General features: G+C 37.6%; 1 protein-coding gene across 2 annotated transcripts in view; it reads left to right on the forward strand.

Annotated features, from left to right (window-relative positions):
• The window catches only part of rapgef2b (Rap guanine nucleotide exchange factor 2b), a 259,059-nt gene that overhangs the window by 232,137 nt on the left and 7,714 nt on the right, over positions 1-19,208 (forward strand). Inside the window, exons 18-27 of one of the 2 annotated variants that reach the window (XM_055159097.1) lie at positions 2,261-2,501; positions 3,517-3,900; positions 5,327-5,547; positions 6,864-6,987; positions 7,332-7,355; positions 11,352-11,575; positions 12,538-12,705; positions 14,051-14,194; positions 16,716-16,911; positions 18,097-18,614. In XM_055159097.1, the coding sequence (XP_055015072.1) occupies positions 2,261-2,501; positions 3,517-3,900; positions 5,327-5,547; positions 6,864-6,987; positions 7,332-7,355; positions 11,352-11,575; positions 12,538-12,705; positions 14,051-14,194; positions 16,716-16,911; positions 18,097-18,614 (2,244 nt within the window). The remainder of the gene's footprint in view (positions 1-2,260; positions 2,502-3,516; positions 3,901-5,326; positions 5,548-6,863; positions 6,988-7,331; positions 7,356-11,351; positions 11,576-12,537; positions 12,706-14,050; positions 14,195-16,715; positions 16,912-18,096; positions 18,615-19,208) is intronic. The other variant, XM_055159098.1, reaches the window with a different exon arrangement.

Raw genomic sequence — 19,208 nt, forward strand, 5'->3', positions numbered from 1 at the left:
TATCATGTCATCTAATAGCAGTTCTTTGATACATCCAAGCCATTCTCCTATTTTCCTATTCCTTATTTTTTTTACCCAAATGTTGTTGCTATGAGCGTTATTATGACAAAAACAATATTGATTATCATTAGGCGGTAATGGTTTCTTCATGCAAATTGTTGCTTCTCCGGCCTAGTTTCTGTTGGAATGCAAAATGCTTCTTTGTATAAACGCAAAGCCACTATGTACTTGCCTACAAATCAAAATATATGGACAAAAATAATATCACGATTTCATAATGATCACAACTATAACCTATACTGGTAACAAGATATTGAAAAACGGTTATGTTGTTATGTTATGTTGTTTTTTATAAAGCTATTCATTCTTGAACAGCTATTGTAATTTGCGTTCTTCTAGCACGTGAGTAATGGCGTACTCACTTTCACGTTTTAATTAGTTGTAATAAAGTATGCACAACTAAACAGCCTTAATAGAAATGCTGCCATTTCCTGAAAACCGATGAAAAATTGTCACATTTGTCATTCCAAAGTGCAATATTTTAACTCTGCCACTGAGTAAAAGACCATATTTATGAATTAAACGCTAGAAAGAACGAACTCTCATAATTCAGGCTTATATATTCCAAACTAGTCTATGATTTAAGCACTACTGTAGATAAATATAAATATCATATGAATTACAATTTAAATGACTACTATATTAACTTCTCACTGTGGCGTATTTCTGTTCTTTCAGTCCCTGTGTTGCCTAGTAAGTATCTACAAATGTCACGTCTTTGCCTCTTCACATGGACATAAATCAAATCGTAACAGTGCCAAAAGATGCTCTACTACTCTCTAGTTTATTTAGTTTATTCTATTTATTATGCATGCGAGTGGGAATTAGTTTTAGTTAATGGCTAATGATGAAGTGACACTAGATGTTTGAGTACACTGGTGATGGTAATACTGCTTGATTTAAGGGTTCTTCTGATCACATAAATTTAGTGGGGTTGCACAAACTTCAAAACAACATGGATTTTATTTATAACCTCTGTTGCTACAATAATTACTGCACACTATTGCAACTACTACTGTTGAGTGTTTAAAGGTACATTATGGACCTTCACCAGAAATGTTACATAAACATTTTGTTCATATACTTTGATTTTGAATATTTTGTGCATCCCTACTTACTGGAAAATACAAAAAGTGGGTTGTTTGGTGGTGGGATTATCTTATAGTAGAAATGTGGTATATGGCTTGGTTCTTTTTTTCTTTTTTTTTCTTTTTTTATTTAACCAACGTGCAGAGACAATAAAAAAAAAAGAACAAAATGTAGGACATACAGATATACAATCATGACAAAGACAATAACAATACATTAGAATTACATTGCACCTAGATATACACATTACATATATGTATATATGTGTGTGCATATATACACTCACAGAAGTACATATTATATATACAGAAATATACATACATACTCATAAACACCTCAACTTGTATTAACATATCTACATTTCATATCCATGTGCATACACGTGTATACACATGAACACACACAGACATATAAATTTGAATACACAAAATTATGGCAACATACCTATTAAAAAAAATAAATAGATTTCTATCAAAGGCTTGGTTATTTTTTAATTCTGACTAATAATTGCTGAAATGTGTAATTGTATAATAATTAATTTTTTTGTTTTGTTTTTGCTTTTTTTTGAGGCGACACTAGTAATCCTCATGTAAAACCTTATTAATAACTTTAGTTTGAAATACAAAACAGCTATTACCTTATGTCTTTCAGCATAGTACAATTTCTGTTATGCATTAAAAAACAAGAAGGTCGCTGGTCTGATTCTGGTGGAGGTAGACTTTTTACTTGGTGTTATAGCTACAGTATGTAATTTTTTAGCGAGTATATAACTTTTACTCTGAGCAGGATTGCGTCTCCATAAACCTGACTCTTTTATTGAGCCTGGAGGAGAGCTTTTTCTTCGTTTGTTTTCTTAGAAATATAGTTCCTTTGGCTATAATATTCCAAAGTATGGCATAAACATATCTATGTCCACAGAGAATGTTCCAAAGTTTCCATGAAGGTGATGTGCCGCCTCTAGAAAATAACGTACTGTATTTTTTATAAAAAAAAATATATATATATATAAAAACACAAATTTATTCTGTTCTTCTCTTTATTCTGTGAAGTCATCATAGTCTATTCTAATACACTATACCAGTTGACTCATTCTGCATCTGTCCCTTCACAGACATGTCAGACCAGGTGCTGCGTGTGTTCAAAGCGGACCAGCAGTCTCGGTACATCATGATCGGGAAGGACACCACGGCTAAAGAGGTGGTGGTCCAGGCCATCCGGGAGTTCGCCCTGACTGCTGCGGCAGAGGCCTACTCCCTGTGCGAGGTGTCGGTCACTCCAGAGGGCGTCATAAAACAGAGGAGGCTGCCCGACCAGCTCTCCAAATTGGCAGACAGGATACAGCTCAGCGGCAGGTAAAGAGTCTATATAAATGTATATGCCCGGTCGATTTACGTTCTTACCCTCACCAGTTGTCATGAGCTTTGGGTAATGACTGAAAGACAAGAAGTACAAGTGGTCGAAATGAGTTTCCTCTGGAGGGTGACTGGGCGCTCCCTTAGAGATAGAGTGAGAAGCTCTGTCACATGGGAGGAGCCCGGAGTAGAGCCGCTGCTCCTGCATGGCAAGAGGAGCAACTGAGTCTGGGCATCTGTTCCGGCTGCTTCCTGGGTGCCTTGCTCGAGAGGTGTTCTCGGACTAGAAGTACTAGAAAATGGATGGATTCATGGATTGGATTAATGTGTATGAATGTTGATGAATTTGGCATTAATTTTTTTTTTTTTTGGTGAAGTACATGTTTTATTATTTTGAAATGTGATGGATATTGTGTATAGGAAAAACAGGGGCGAGCAAGCTATGTTTATCTTGGTGTACTTTTCTGGTAGAGGAAATTAAACCTTCTCCAACATCTCCACAGTATTGAAACGATCCAGTGACCCCCCGATGCCAAGCATTTTATAAGAAAGAACCATATGCATGTAATTGAAAAAATGCAAGATAGATAAGTTTAACCTGGACTTAATTACTTGCAACTGTGAAAGAGCCTGGTTCCTCCATTAGAAAGGTTACATAGTGCATAAGCTTTTTCATAAATTTTTCATCAACATTTTGTCCGTTATTTAATGTTCTGCCCAGTTAGTGCAGGTGTTAAAACTTCCCAGCTTGTGAAAAATAGTCAAGCGTGTTTTATTTGATCTCTTGATTTCTTGACGTGTAGAAAATGGTAGCTCCACAGTCTTGGACTCATAAGCCACAGCAGGTGAAGCTTATATAACCACCTACTGTAACTGCAAACAGGACCAGACAGGGATGAGGGAAAGGAATGTTTGGCATTTCAGCTCGACCCCGAACCATAACAAGAATATACTGTTTCTGTCCAAATATATTTCCTTACAAAACCTAACCCACACCTTCTATCTCTACCACCAGGTACTACTTAAAAAGCAACATGGAGACAGAGACGCTATGTTCAGACGAAGACGCCCAGGACCTGCTAAGAGAGGGTCAGATCTCCTTGTTACAGCTCAGTACAGTCGAAGTGGCCACTCAGCTTTCAATGAGGGCTTTCGAACTGTTCTGTGCCATCGAGCCCACGGAGTACATAGACGACCTGTTCAAACTGCGCTCCAAGACTGGTTCGGCCAGTCTCAAGCGCTTCGAGGAGGCCATAAACCACGAGACCTTCTGGGTGGCAACTGAGGTGACCCGGGAACCCAACCAGCTCAAGCGTATGAAGACTGTCAAGCATTTTATCAAGATAGCATTACACTGTCGAGAATGCAAGAACTTCAGCTCCATGTTTGCCATTATAAGGTATATGTTTGCAATTTTCAATCCCATGCGTCCATCTAAACTCAACATCATTCCTATAAAGTCCCCACCTCTGCCCTAGTTTTCAGAAAGTCAGTTTACGGTTTCTAAGTTATAGTGCTTTAGTCGATTATTCAGTCGATAGTGTAAAATGGTAGCCAGGCTGGCGCAACCTAGTGCCTCCGCTCAATTTCATTCCTCTCCAGCGATTAGGTCAGGAATCAGAATACACTAGACAGTTCGCAAAAACCCCGGAAGTGCGAGTTCGGGAGCAGCCAGTCAGCAAAAAGACATACATTCTGTGATGGCAACGTTTCCTGAGATCAAGTATTTAAAGCCGGAATAAAAAGAATGTTTGGTGAATTTTATCAAGGGGAAAGACGTTATTGCCCTTCTTCCTACGAGATTTGGAAAAAGCTTAATATAACAGTTAGCCCCGTTAGTGGCACATTACATACGTCACCACCAAATACTAGTGATTAGTTAAATATAAAAAAATACCTGCCTACCATCGAGCAAATGAATTCCAGTGCTGCGACGTCACACGGTTTCCACAAAGTGAAACTGGCTGATGAATCAGGCTAATAAAAAGGGAGATTGAACTCATGATTTACAAGTTTAATTGGTCTTTATATAATTACATTGTTTCTTAGTACTTTTTTTGTTGTAGTTTAGTTGTTTTTGCATAAACTCATGTACAGTTGTAGTTTTGTGAGTGCTGTTGGAGTCAGATACGTAGAAATGCATAGTAGTCTTGGGACCAACAAATCGAAGTCCTGTCTATAGTCGACCAAGAATTTCTTTAGTTGAGCATATTCCCTACTAACTTTTATGGTGGTTTCGTATTGTAAACTTACAAAACTTAGAAACTGTGGAAATTATTTACATATTAACCCCTTTATGAACTTCTAAATACCACAAAAATACATTAAATATTCAACAATAAACAACTCTGAGGCTGGTAATGTCTCTGTTTACACCCTACCTTGATTATGCAGTTGCTAATTTATTGTATTAAATTTAAAAAGTTGTTTATTATTAAAAAAAAGAAGAAATAACATCAGCCCATAATCCTCTTGTGTTTTTACCAATTCTATACATTAGCAGTTTTAATCATGTATTTTTGTTAAAACTAAGCTGGAACTTTTTAAATTAAATCTGTAATATTGCCTCCCCATTTCATTTGTAACTAAAACATTTGTTGGTTTATTATAGAAATAACATTACCCCATTATTCTCCATTTAGTTTTTTTTAATTGCGTACATTTTATGCTCAAAAGTACGTCGAGACATTTTATTATGTTAAGCTCCCCTTTCAGACTGGAAATCACTGCGCTCAAACAACAGAAATGCTGCAAAACCCCACATCACCTCTTACCTTTTACTTCACCCTTTTAAAATAACAAAATGTCCTCCCTTCTCCCCACAGCGGTCTGAACCTCGCCCCAGTCTCACGTTTAAGGGGCACGTGGGAGAAACTACCCAGTAAATACGAGAAGCTGTTCAGTGACCTTCAGGACCTGTTCGACCCCTCCAGGAACATGGCCAAGTACAGGAACGTGCTCAACAACCAGAACCTGCAGCCCCCCATCATCCCCCTGTTCCCTGTCATCAAGAAAGACCTCACCTTCCTGCACGAAGGTAATACCAGTTAAGTACCGCTCTTACTACTACGCATGAGCTACCACGAAGGCATGCAGTAGAGTGAAGTACAATAATGTGAACAGTGTGTATTATGAACTGTATTTGATGTCTTTACTGCCACTACTGTTACTTTTATGCTCCTAAATAAGTATCTGTACAAAATATTGCATGGAAAATGGTGATAAATACAAACAATACAGACTGACATTTTAAGATGTGATATTGACTTTTAATTTTGTTCCAAAGTTTGAACTAGGAGTGGAAAAATTTAAAAATGTGTTGCAAAAATGCTTGATTAATCAATGGCTTCGAAGGTCACAAAATGTTTGTATTTTTTATGTTTTATTTCATTTTTTATTTCAGTTTTTGTGATTTTGAATGTAATAATCTAATCTAACTGTAATCAGGGTTCCCACAGTCATGGAAACTCTGGAAAAGTCATGAAAATTGAAAATTCAATGAAAGTTTTGGTAAAATTTCATGACTTTTCCATCTCTTTCACACAAATACTAGCCAGGGTGGCGCCACCTAGTGCCTCTCCTCAATTTAATTTCTCTCCAGGAGAGAAATCTATTTTGATTCCTGACCTAGTCGGTTTGCAAGAACCCCAGAAGTTGTAGACCAAGGATTTAAAGCCAGACCAAAGGGAATGTTTGGTGAATTTGTCAAGGGGAAAGACGTTATTGCCCTTCTTCCTACGGGATTTGGGAAAAGCTTGATATACCAGTTAGCCCCGTTAGCGGCACATTACATACGTCACAACCACATAGCAGCGATTGGCAAAATAAAAAAGTACCCGTCTACCGTCAAGCAAATGAATCCTAATGCTGTGAAGTCAGACTGTTTCCACAAAGTGAAACCGACTGATGAATCAGGCTATGCAACTACAGCATTTCACATTTCATATTTATCCCTAAAAGTATGCTCAATTCTACACATGTAGGTGCCGTAAAGTCACAGAAAATTCACTTTAGGTCATGAAAAAGTCATGGAAAAGTTTTGAAATTTTGTCAGTGAAAAACTGTGGGAACCTTGTAAATCCCATGCCATTTGAGGAGCAGCTGATGGAGCATATTCAATTCAAGTGATATTTTCCATCAACTGCATACTCCAGATGGCAATTACTCACATTATTATAACATATTATAAAAGTGGTAAAAATAATGCACCAGATTATTTGATTTTATTTAAATTTTAGTTTGTTTATGTATATTTCATTTCACAGCTTGTCACTTTATGGCCCAATCCACTAGTTAACAAAGCAATATCCTGTAGTTTGTCGATTTATACACTCAACGATGCCCCCGTGCTCTATCTCCCAGGTAACGACTCTAAAGTGGACGGCCTGGTCAACTTTGAAAAGCTGCGGATGATCGCCAAAGAGATCCGCCATGTTGGACGCATGGCCTCTGTCAACATGGACCCAGCGCTCATGTTTAGAACCAGGTACTGAGACTTCACTCCTCTCTGCTGTGTAATAGTCCACTAACTGTATCATGGGGTTAGCCAGTTCACTTCAGTAGCCAATCCCCCATCACGCTTCCCAGCAGCTGTCGGTTTGGCCAGCACATGTAAAGTAGATGTCCTATTGTGCACAGCGCTTCAGTCAGATGTCTCTTGTCTAATGATGTCTGCACAGTGTTGATTCTCTCTTCTCGTGGGTCTCTGGTGAAATGATTTGTCTTGGTGGTGATCTTTGGTGCTCTGTTTTCCAGTCTTTAAGCTTGTTTGTCTCCTCTCTCCTCTCTCTCGTCCTCCTTTGCTTCTTTGTCCGTGGCACACCCCTCTAGGAAGAAGAAGTGGAGGAGTTTAGGGTAAGTTTGGTGACCCCCTACCACACTTTGCCTGCCACTGCCTGGTTAAAAACGCATTTCCACTGTATTTTAATACAGCGTAGAAGTAATTGGTCAAGTTATACGAGGTGTCTTTCAATATGAAAAATAAGTTGTGCTTAAAGACGCTGTATTTCATTTTTACCGTCTTAAAAGTGTGAAAAACAGAGGTTCATTTTAAACTGTTGCTCACTTGCCTTATGCATTTCAAGCATCCTAATTATTTACCATGATGACTTTATAAACTCACCACTTTCAGAGTCCAGAGCACATTAAAGCTAACAAATATTAGTATGTTAACACCGCACTTACTGTTTCACGGAGAATAAAATGCTCTATAATTGGAGGCAGACAGCAGACATCTGTCTTATTTTGACCCTAAGAGCTGCTTTTGCATTATATCTGTGCTGGGGCAAGACAAATGTTACTTTTTAACATGAAATTGGGTACAGCCCTTTTAATATTCATTTATTTTGGGCTGTACACATATGTTACACATATTTACAGGGACTAAAGCGGTAACCTAAACCTGTACTAGACCAGAACTAGATCTGGACCATAGCAGGATCATACCTGTTCTACAGACTATATAAACATTAAATTGGGCTCAACCCATCAAATTTGTTCATCAAGCTCAACTTGTTTCTTTTGTACTGAGTTTTTGCTAAATTTGTTTGTCAGCATTTTTATTTATTTTTTTAAATCAATTTTGGGAACCATTTGGGACCAAAAACAAATCATATATTAGTTCAATAAATAAACCAACTGCTTTATTGATGTTTACCAGTGGAAATGTGTCTTTGAAATCCTGTTTTTCATGTGTGCTTTCTTCTGCAACTTAACTTATTTGAATTAAACTACTAACACTTTTCGATGCATGCATTCAATAAAAACGTCACTTTTGATACACATTCTTATTCCAAATCATTGGTGTGAAATTTGCTCAAGATTTGATATGAATTTCAAGAATCTTCCACATTTGTAGAGCAGATTTAGCTTCTCCTCAAAGTGACCTTTTTGTAAACGTTCTTGTGTAACATCGTGCATGCATAGTTAAGACATATTTTTAAAAATGTTATCTTTATTCAACCTTCAAGTTGCCAGAGTATCAGGTTATTGTATTTTTGCTCATACTTTGCATTCTTGTGGCCTCTTGAGACATTGAACTTGACCTGAGCACAGTTAATGAAGGACATATGGGATAAACACTTTAATGGAAAACAGTGGTTATGCTGTAATTGAGGAGGTCCAAAGTTTATTGTTATTGTATGCTCTGATCCTTATTCACATCAATTCCAATTTGCATATATATTTTTTTATATTTAAGATATTTCTCATTAAAAGTAGCAATACAACTCACAACATCATATATCAGAGAGCCATTTCAGATTAATTTCAAACAGGTATTTGTCTTCAGAGTTTGGATAATAATGTTATGCATTAAGTGCTTTAAACTCAATATGTAACTTTTTCATCATGTACAGTCTTTTTGAAAAAAATTAAAATCATATTAAAAAACAAAACAAAAAAAACATTACAGTTGTTAACAGTTAAATTAATATTTGTTAAAAATGAATAGTTTCATATATTTCCTTCATACCTTCAAGACATACAAGTAGGGATGTAACAGTAACCAAAATATTGTGATATAATTTCATCAAAAGTCTCACAATATTATCGTGGGCTGTCACAATATGTCGAATTACAAGCCTCTTTGCTTAAATTCACTGTTATGGTGCAGCAAGAGAACTACATAGACCATGATCCTTTGGTGTTGTCAGTGCCAGTTTAACATTAATAACACTTTTAAATCTTAATTCTTCAACCGTATCAAGGCTTTTAAAAAGGAAAAAATAGCATATTCACAATTTTGTTAGCCTCCACAAATACCGCAATAAATATTGTACCGTGAAAATATCATATCAAGAGATTTGGATATTACATTCCTACATACAAGTAATGTTTTTGAAATAATATCACGAAGGATATACATGTTATATAGTATGCTCCATCTATATATTGTAGGTTTTGTATTTACATTTTTATCAAAGTTTATCTCGAATACTTAATTTTATGCGTGCCTTTCAAGAATTTTTTTTTTTTACTTATTGTTTCCTGTTGCACCATTCCTAGATTAAAAAATCAAAAAAAAAATCTTTAAAAATCCTCCATTTACTTAATTACAAATAATATCCTCTGGTACCCTCAGATGCATCATGGGAAATGACTAACCGTTCTCATCACAGACGGGTAAAACATGACTAATGCTATTGTCTAGTGTTTAACTTAAGCCCCCTTCCGAGTGTAGCATTTACTCTTTACTACGAATGAGTCAGGCCACAGAAATGCAAACTATGAGCAGACCAGCCCCTGTTTAAAGCCCCTGTTGTTTGAATGGAGTGAATATCCACCCCTCCTCCCACCCCCTCTCTCCTCCCTCTCTCCTCCCTCTCTCCATCCCCGCTCCCCTTCGCTCCCTGCTGCTGCTGCTGTGTGGAATGCTCGGAATGTTTTGGAGTAGGACACCCATAGCTGCTCGTGCATGTGTAAAACTCCCTGTGTGAACCACCTGGACTCTTATATAAAGGCCCTGGCTACACATATGTTTTTCACTATGTTTTTTTTTTTTTTTTTTTCCACGTTTAAAATATATTGTATCTATTATAACGGTCTTAAAACGTGGTAGAGTAACTGCTAGAATACATGAATACGTCAAATAAAAGTCATGCACTAGTACAGTCAAGATATTCCAAGTTAAATGAGAAAAAAATGTTTAATTGTTGCATACATTTTTCACTAATTGGGTCCAAACTACTCTTATCAGGACACACACAAAAAAAACGACTTCAGACTTAATACAAACATAATATTTTCAACACAAAACAATCTTAGTTTCTTCTACGTTACCAGGTGATCTTAAGACCATAAATACAATATACATATTTACGAAAGGCTGAAATTTTGTCACATTTTAATTTTAATTTTGTCACATCAGGCTCGTCATGATCTTAAATCGCAAATTTTGTGTTAATGGTAATGTATTTTTAAGAAGAATTGTGTAGATCGAAGTTCTCTCTCTTTAAAAGTTTGTAGTTATTAATATTAATATTTTCAACATGAAACAATAGTAGTTTCTTTCATGTGAGCAGGTGATCTTAAGACCATAAATACAATATACATATTTACGAAAGGTCAAAATTTTGTCTCGTTTTTATAAAGCAATTTTGTTCAGTAGGGATGTAACAATAACCGAAATATTGTCAAAAATCTCACAATAATACTGTGGGCTGTCAAACTATATCAAGTTATAAGTTCCTTTGCTTAAATGCATGTTTTTTTAATAGCAACAGCTTATGAACATTGGAAACTACATATCCCATGATTCATTTCAGTGCAGACAACATGAAGATATGTTTTTTTATTTAAATTCTTGGGATTATGACGGAAATAATTCACACCAAGATCTGGTCAAGGTATTTTAAAAGCAAAAAAGTTTCCTATCTACAATTATTTGCCTCTCCAAAATATCACAATAAATATCGTATCGTGAGATGCATATTGTGATAATATTGTACCGCGAGATTATGTAGTTTTGGTAGTTTTAGTATCCATTAATATCTGGGGATCTTATTTTTATCTGTAATACTTACAGCAGCATCCAGGTTTTTTTATTTTTATTTTTTATATTATCTTTCCACTTCCACTATCTGTCTTTGCCCAGTGATGTCTCTAAATCCACATTAACATCTGCAGTGTACAGCATCAGCCACTATCCAACAGTATCTATAAATTTAAATATTAATCAAATAAAAAAAAAACACACAGACATAAAAAATAGGTTCAAAAAATAGTTAAACATTTAAAAGTTCCAATATTGTTTGTGTAGCCAGGGCTTGCATCCCGTAACACAACGGTTATAACCACGTAATAACTTTTTGTTTTCTAATCTGTGTCCGTTTTCCTTTGTTATTTCTATAGATCTCTGAGCCAGGGCAGCGCTAACGCTACAGTCCTGGATGTGAGCCAGTCCGGTGGGCATAAGAAGAGGGTCCGCCGAAGCTCTTTCTTAAACGCCAAAAAGCTGTATGAAGACGCCCAGATGGCTCGTAAGGTCAAACAGTACCTGTCCAACCTGAGCCTGGAGACCAATGAGGAGAGCCTGCAGACGCTGTCCCTGCAGTGCGAGCCCTCCATCAACACATGTGAGCACAAGATCATAAACATGTTTTGTACTCATGATAGTGGTGGTAGTGGTAGTAGTGGTAGTAGTAATAGTAGTAGCAGTAGCTTTACATAAACTAATAAAACTTCATACTTTTTGAGTGTGCACATAAACTTAAAATCATAAAACATTCTGGTTCATAAACTGCAACACTTTCCTGCATCAAAACTTAAATTTCCCTCAGGATTAATAAAGTATCTGTCTGTCTGTTATCCAAAAATCTTAAGCTTTCAATAAATACAGTATTTTTCGGACTATAACTCGCATTTAAAATACTTAAATTCTCTCAAAAAAATCAATAGTGCGTTTTATAATCCAATGTGCCTTATAGTCCGAAAAATACGATAAATAAAGGTGCACTGTGTAACTTTTCTGGTGTGTCCATGGAGATGTCATTGCGTTACCTGCCATTTAACACATCTGTTCAGCATTTATTCAGTTACAGGTGTGTTTATTGCTAAAAACAATACTTTGGAAAAACAAAAAATGCATTCTTACTATGAGTGGGCTTGCCTTTCCACAGATCTGATCTGAAACTTGGCCTGGTAGTGTCACCTCCTTGTCTTCTTGGATAAATAATATACTATACTACATGGAGAGAAGCCCGTTGTGGACCCTCTCTGGCCCTTCTTTTCAAATCGACTGAATGAAAATTATAAAAGAATTATGAGAATATTTTAGGGTTCATGGGGTCAATACCTTGAAAACTGGAAATCTAAAATAGTTTTTCAACGTTTACAGTACTTGTTTTACCGAAACACAAATGGATTTTCACCTATTCTTGTTGTTTTTGCACAGACCATCTGCTTGTCATGCATAGTAGTTTCACAAATCTTAAGTAAATTCAAGCCAGTGTTTGAGTGTAGAGGATTATGATGCCTCACTTGTCCATCATTTGCATGTCGTGTGAAATCTAACTGCTCCACTCTTGTCCATGCACAGTGCCTAAGAACGCGGGTGGGAAGAGGCCGGACACGTCTCCAGTGGTTTCCCGCGCGGCCAGCACCCAGAGAGGACAGCTGTCCAAGGGCAACCAGGCCCTGCAGGTCCCCTCTGTGGCCCTCTACCCCTCCAGGAAGAAAGTGCCCGTCAAGGACCTCCCGCCTTTCGGTAACACTTGGCACGACTGTACAGCACAGTATATGTTTTCTGTAACCTTAACATAATTGGAAATTTTTTATAACAATTTGCAACTGAATAGAGTTTGCAGTTAGAATAATAAGGTGTTTTTATATAATTCTTTCATATTGTTATCTGTTTTTTTTAGCTCAATACTTCACACGGGCTTGCCCAAAATGTCACTTTTATTAACAAAAGCCTACTCTATACGACATAAGATGATTTGTTAATTAAATAATTCACATATAAAACTGGATTTAAAGAAACAAACAAAAAAAAAGTTATTAAAGGTCCAGTATTACTACCGTATTTTCTGGACTATAAGTCACTTCGGAGTATAAGTCGCACCAGCCAAAAATGCGCAATGAAGAAGGAATAAAACATATATAAGTTGCACCAGACTATAAGTCGCACTTTTTGGGGGAAATTTATTTTATAAAATCAGAGACCAGGAACTGACATTTCATCTTAAAAGACAAATTATAGTAATAACAAAAGAACAGAGAACAACAGGCTGAATAGGCATTAATATGTTACCGTAACATATTAACAGTTATTCAGATAATTATAGCATAAACAACATGACATAAGTTTACCAAACTCACGTTCTCACTCCAAATCACTAAATCCATTGAATTCTTCATCCTCGGTGTCACTTCTGTGCGACCTTTGTCGATTCATCCTCTGACTTCCAGGAAACTTTCTTTCTGCTGCTCTATTACCGTTTTTGGCTGAATATTTCACTATTTGCAGCAGGACAGTGGGCTTTTTCTACAGGAGGCATGCGCAGTAGAATGCAAAGTGACAGTGGTACAGTACAGGAGTAATAGTAGTACTAGATACTGACACATGAGCCTAGAGCGCCCTCTCGCGGCTGTCAGTCTGAAAATTTGATATATAAGTCGCACCGGAGTATAAGTCGCAGGACCACCCAACCATGAAAAAATGTGTGACTTAAGTCTGAAAAATATGGTGTATGGTATGCAGAATAGATGTACTGATTATTAATTTGCAGTTATTTAATTGTGTTTAATTATAGGACAAGTTTTAATGAGCACATTTCCTCACATAATTAAACATTTTATATAAATTACTATTTGTTGTGCTAAAACTTGTGGCTAATCTAAATTGTCCCACATATTTTTTTGGCTTCCACTATTTTCTCCTTTCTTCTCCCTAGTCTTTTTCTGTCTTATAATCAAACACTGCCACCTGGAGGTCATTTTGCGCTGCACACACACTGAACTCAAACACACAGTGCTATGCTATGCTAACAGCTTGGAGGCTTGGCTGTGCTCCCCACGCTAACGTCCCCTGTCTGCGCCAATGTCCCCAGGCACCAGCTCTCCGCAGTCCCTCAAGAAGATCCTGTCCCTGTCTGAGGAGAGCGGACAGAGGAGGCAGCCGGAGGACACGGTGTCCAATGCGTCCTCGCAGCTCTCGTCCCCTCCCACCTCCCCCCAGAGCTCGCCCAAGAAGGGTAAGCCCATAATCCCCCTCCCACATGTGCTTAAGGCTGCTGCTGCTGCTGTTGCTGCTGTTCTAGAGCGGTGTTGGTGCGACATCTGCTGGTGTCTGCGTGTACTGCAATAGTGTTCATTTCAGGCTGCATTCAACAAAGATATATCAATAACACAAGATATTTTTAATACACCAGTTCTGCACCATGTAGGGATGAATAATGTCAGTGCCAATGGAGTTGTTTTGTGATGATGTCAGTTCCGGCTCCAACCAAAAACTGATTCCTGATTTCTATGTTTGTTTTTTATCCTTATTCATCAAACAAGAGATAATTTCCTTTTAAAAGCTTATGTTTAACCACAAATTGTATCAAATATGTAAATCATACTATCATAACATAGGATGACCAGTAGGAGTGTGCAAAAATATCTAAATATCGATATATTGTAGAGTTTCATGTGATGATACAGAATTGATATCGACCTTGGGGTCAACATACCGCTATAGTAAAGTGACCCCCCCTTATTTTTTCTTTAGTAGTTACTTGTATGATCATTATTTCTGATGTAATTTACTTTTATTATATATTGCTACATATTCACGATCTTTTAAGGTATTTTAACCAATGTTTTGATGGATAATGACTTGGTAGTTTGTGTAAATGTAACATACTGTTAAAATTGTATATACATAGCAATGTTTGCTATGTTCAGATAATCCACATGTAATTTTAAGTGAAGTTATTGATTACAGAAATCATTTAACAAAACTTCTATCATCTATTTAACTTCTTTATTGATCTTTAGCAAATCTTCTCATATCCCCTATTTAACTACTCAATTGATCAGCCCTGTCTATTTTAACAAGATTCCAAGTCATTATGCATCACTTTGATTACCTAACTAAGTAATTTTTAACATCCAAAAGTTATAATCGACATAAAAAAATGCATCTGAGTTCTTCAAAAAACACTTTTAAATATGTTTTAATTTGCAGATATAGTATTAATATTCAAAGTTTGTCTATAGAAATCAAGTTCTTTATTGATAAAATATAGATTTTCATGGGGGGGGTCAGTATTCTGTAGGGGGGGTCAACATACCATAATAGGATTTTACTATATGGTATGTTGACCCCGGGGTCACTTCACCGCGATGTCAAACTCCTATACCACAGCAGCACGTCTAAACAGAGACATGTTGTAATGAAGGGATGTCGGAGTATGAGGCCCCAACTGAACTGCAGGTTATATCATGAATCACTTGGAAATTGTTTGCTGTCTTAAAACAGTATTTTGTGATTTTCTAGTATTTCCTCATTCACCACCTCCTTGTCCTGTGTAGTTATTGTTTTAAAGCTGTCCTAAACTATTAATAACGTGACCATGTGAAAGGGCCTATTGGTTTTCATTCACAGCAGTTGATTATTCTCCGTTCTAATATCACATTACCCTGAAACTACAGCTCATGTACAGTTGTACATGAGTCACGCTGTGTAACATTAGGCAGTTTCCCCTCAGCTGTCGTCCATAGAAGGCCCATTGATTCCAGTGTCTGTCACGTGTTTGCCTTAATCACAGGGCGGATGACATTAGCAAGCCACAGAGCCAGGAGTATGAGTCTCCCCTTTAAACCACAGGTACAGTGCAGTTTAGTGGGTAGTTTAAGTTCGTAATCGGCGCTGTAGCTGCTGCTTAGTGGACTTGTGTTGTTTTTAAAGTAATAGGTTAAGAGTTAGCGTGTGGCTTTTTAGTATTGGTCTTGTATCGTCATGGGCAGAGCTTACATGTTGTGTTGTGGTCTAATCCTCGTCTCGTCTGCACTTCCTTATGTGTTTCCAAAAGTGCCTTATATTTGACTATGAGAAACACTGGCAAGAAAGTTGGCTTATCTTGTTTCAGTATCATTCTTTTTCACCTTTTAATTAATTTAGGTGATTCAATTTAAGCTCCACTTGCAGATGTCAAATGAAAGGACCTGAAGTGTGACGGGTAATTTACTGTGAGCATGGTCGCCACTCCACAGATCTGACCTGTGATTTGCCCTATTGGCGTCTTGGAGATAAAGTTTCATCCCACTCTGTTGAAACATTCCAGGCCAAGCAACAGCATCTACACAAACAGAAAGGGTTCCCACGGTCATGGAAAAGTCATGGATATTGAAAATTTAATGAACGTTTTGGAAAAGTCATGGAATTTCAGCATCTCTTTCACACAACTACAGCGTTCTGTTAAGTTATCATTAGGTTATCATGATTATTTCCAAACGTATGCACCTTTTGTTTAAAAGAGAGGACAATAAATGCACTGGCAGGATTTTGAATGTTAAAAAATTCACTTTAGGTCATGAAAAAGTTATGGAAAAGTTTTGAAATTTTGTCAGTGAAAAAGAGTGGGAACCCTGCAGAGAGAAATAAGTGGCGTACCCTCTACCAGAAAAGTTACAAAGACCACCTTTAACTGGAAGAATGCCCCTAAATGCATCTTAAACACGTTTACTTCGTGTTTCTGTACTGACGTTTGCCTTGTGTTGTGTGTGCAGGCTACGGTCGTATGGGAGACGCGTACTCGGACTCGGGGCACTCGGAGATCTCCTCTCGCTCCTCTCTGGTCAGCACATCATCCCTGGACATGGCCCAGGAGGACAGGAGGATGCGGCACTCTGGCTTCACCGAGGCACACCTGGGCTCGAGGCTGGAGCGAAGAGCTGCTACCGACCCAGACCAGTACAGCATCGGGTACATGAGCAGACTTTTTATTGTCTGGTTTGACAGCTTTTAGTTAAGACATTTAGATGAAACGTTATTATATTAACTATATTGCTGTAAATGTGCCAATATGGCCACTGTCATTGACTTTCACAACCTTACAGAATATAGCATACACAAATATAACTGTTTACATTACTACATATAAGCTACCTAAAGGTGGAGGGTTTGTATCCATATAGATGTGATTTCTTTGGCTAGAATGTTCCACACTAGAGCTGGAGTTTAATTGCGTATTGTAGAACATTCAAGCCATAGAAATAATATCTCTGTGGAGACAAGCGAGTGACCGACTTTCAAAGAATGCAACAATAACACTTTACTTTATGTATTTGTTTTGGGCAAGTAAGAAATTTACATTCTTTTACAATGGGACATGTAACATTAGTGAAATCATAACAGAAATAACAACAAGAAAATGCTCAAAAAGTAGTGGGAAGAGGAAAACTGATTTATTCTAATCTAATACAATGAGCTTTGTTTTGCGTTTTTCAGACATTTTACATTAAACTATATGAACTACTTACAGGGTTCCCACGGTCATGGAAATCCTGGAAAAGTCCTGGAAATTGAAAATGTATTTTTCCAGGCCTGAAAAAATCATGTAATTTTGTAAATTCAATGAAAGTTTTGGAAAAGTCAGGGAAGTTTAGTATCTCTTTCACGTAACTACAGCGTTCTGTTAAGTTATCATTAGGCTATTATGATTATTTCTGAAAGTATGGGCCTTTTATTTAAAAGAGACGACAATAAATGCACTGACAGTATTTTAAATGTTAAAAAACTCTAAAACCAAACCATAAGATGAGTGGAAAGGGTTAACATTTCATATTTAGCCCTAAAAGTCTGATAAATTCTACACATGTAGGTGCCGTAAAGTCATGGAAAATTCACTTTAGGTCATGAAAAATTAATGGAAAGTTTTGAAATTTTGTCAGTGAAAAAGAGTCTAAATGTAACTTACAAGTGAGGACAAAGAGTCACTGTTATAGCTTGGTAACAAAACTTCATATTGCAAAAATACATATGGATACCAACAATGGTAAGGACATTACTTTACATTAACGTTACTGTCCTCAGACAAACTGTAAATATAATACAAAGAGACATTATATTTATTATTATATTTCACTGAAGTTTTTTTTATTTTCCCAGATCCTACTCGTCGATGCAAGACTGCCGGGGCATTTACGCCGGATGCCCAACCGTTCTCTCCTCGCCCAGTTCCGAGGAGCTGACCCAGGACCAGGGGGACCGAGTGTCTCTGGACGCAGCCGACAGCGGGCGCGGCTCCTGGACCTCCTGCTCCTCTGGTTCCCACGACAACATCCAGACCATGCAGCAGGGACGCAGCTGGGAGACGCTGGCCTTCGGGCCGGGCGGCATCGGAGGCCTGCCCCCTGGCGGTCCCGAGTCGTTACTGGGAGGTCCGGCGGCTCTGTGGGCAGCTCAGGCGCGGGGCAGCTGGGCGTCGGCAAGCTCCTCGTCCTCCTCCGCGGCGTACTGGGGCGAGGACTCTGAGGGAGACACTGGGACGATAAAGAGGAGAGGGGGGAAGGACGTGAGCGCAGACCCAGAGACCAGCAGCATCACCTCCACAGGCTCCGAGGAGGCCAAGCTCATGGGCCGACCCACCCCCTCGCCCATCACCGCCGGGGGTAAAGGACTGCTCTGTGAGTGGCTGCTCGCATGCTCCTCTCACTCTTTTCTTATTCATACTAATGGAAAAAAATATATATTATCATTATTAAATCTTGTAAAAAATGTAATGTAATCACAATGGAAGTTAAGTTCTAAAGGTGCACTATATAACGTTTCGCTACCTGCTTGTCTACATGGAGATGTTATTGCTTGACCTTGGAATGTTCCACAGTATTTATTTAATTTTTTGATAGCCCTTTGAGATACATAATCTCTTTTTTAAGTGGCTCCAGTTTGGCATTAAACTTATAGAGCCAACCAGATGGCACCCTTGGGTCAAATTTAAGGCCAATCTCTGGATATTCGAGTTCGCTCAGACTAAATAATGCATGTTTTTCTAACTATTTCTGAGCAATAAAGACACCGGTAAATGAATACATGCAAAATATATACAATCAAGGCCATACTGCATATCATTTATAATAATAATACATTTTTATTTATAAAGCACTTTTAAAAACTACATTTACAAAGTGCTGTACAAGCAGTAATGAACAATACAAAAAGCATAAAAATAGCATCCAGAAGGCATACAAAAACAGATAATGATCCAAACAATCTAATAA

Source organism: Boleophthalmus pectinirostris, unplaced genomic scaffold (genome assembly GCF_026225935.1).
Source record: "Boleophthalmus pectinirostris isolate CB_2022bp ecotype Guang Dong unplaced genomic scaffold, ASM2622593v1 HiC_scaffold_23, whole genome shotgun sequence".
Classification (NCBI taxonomy): domain Eukaryota; kingdom Metazoa; phylum Chordata; class Actinopteri; order Gobiiformes; family Gobiidae; genus Boleophthalmus; species Boleophthalmus pectinirostris.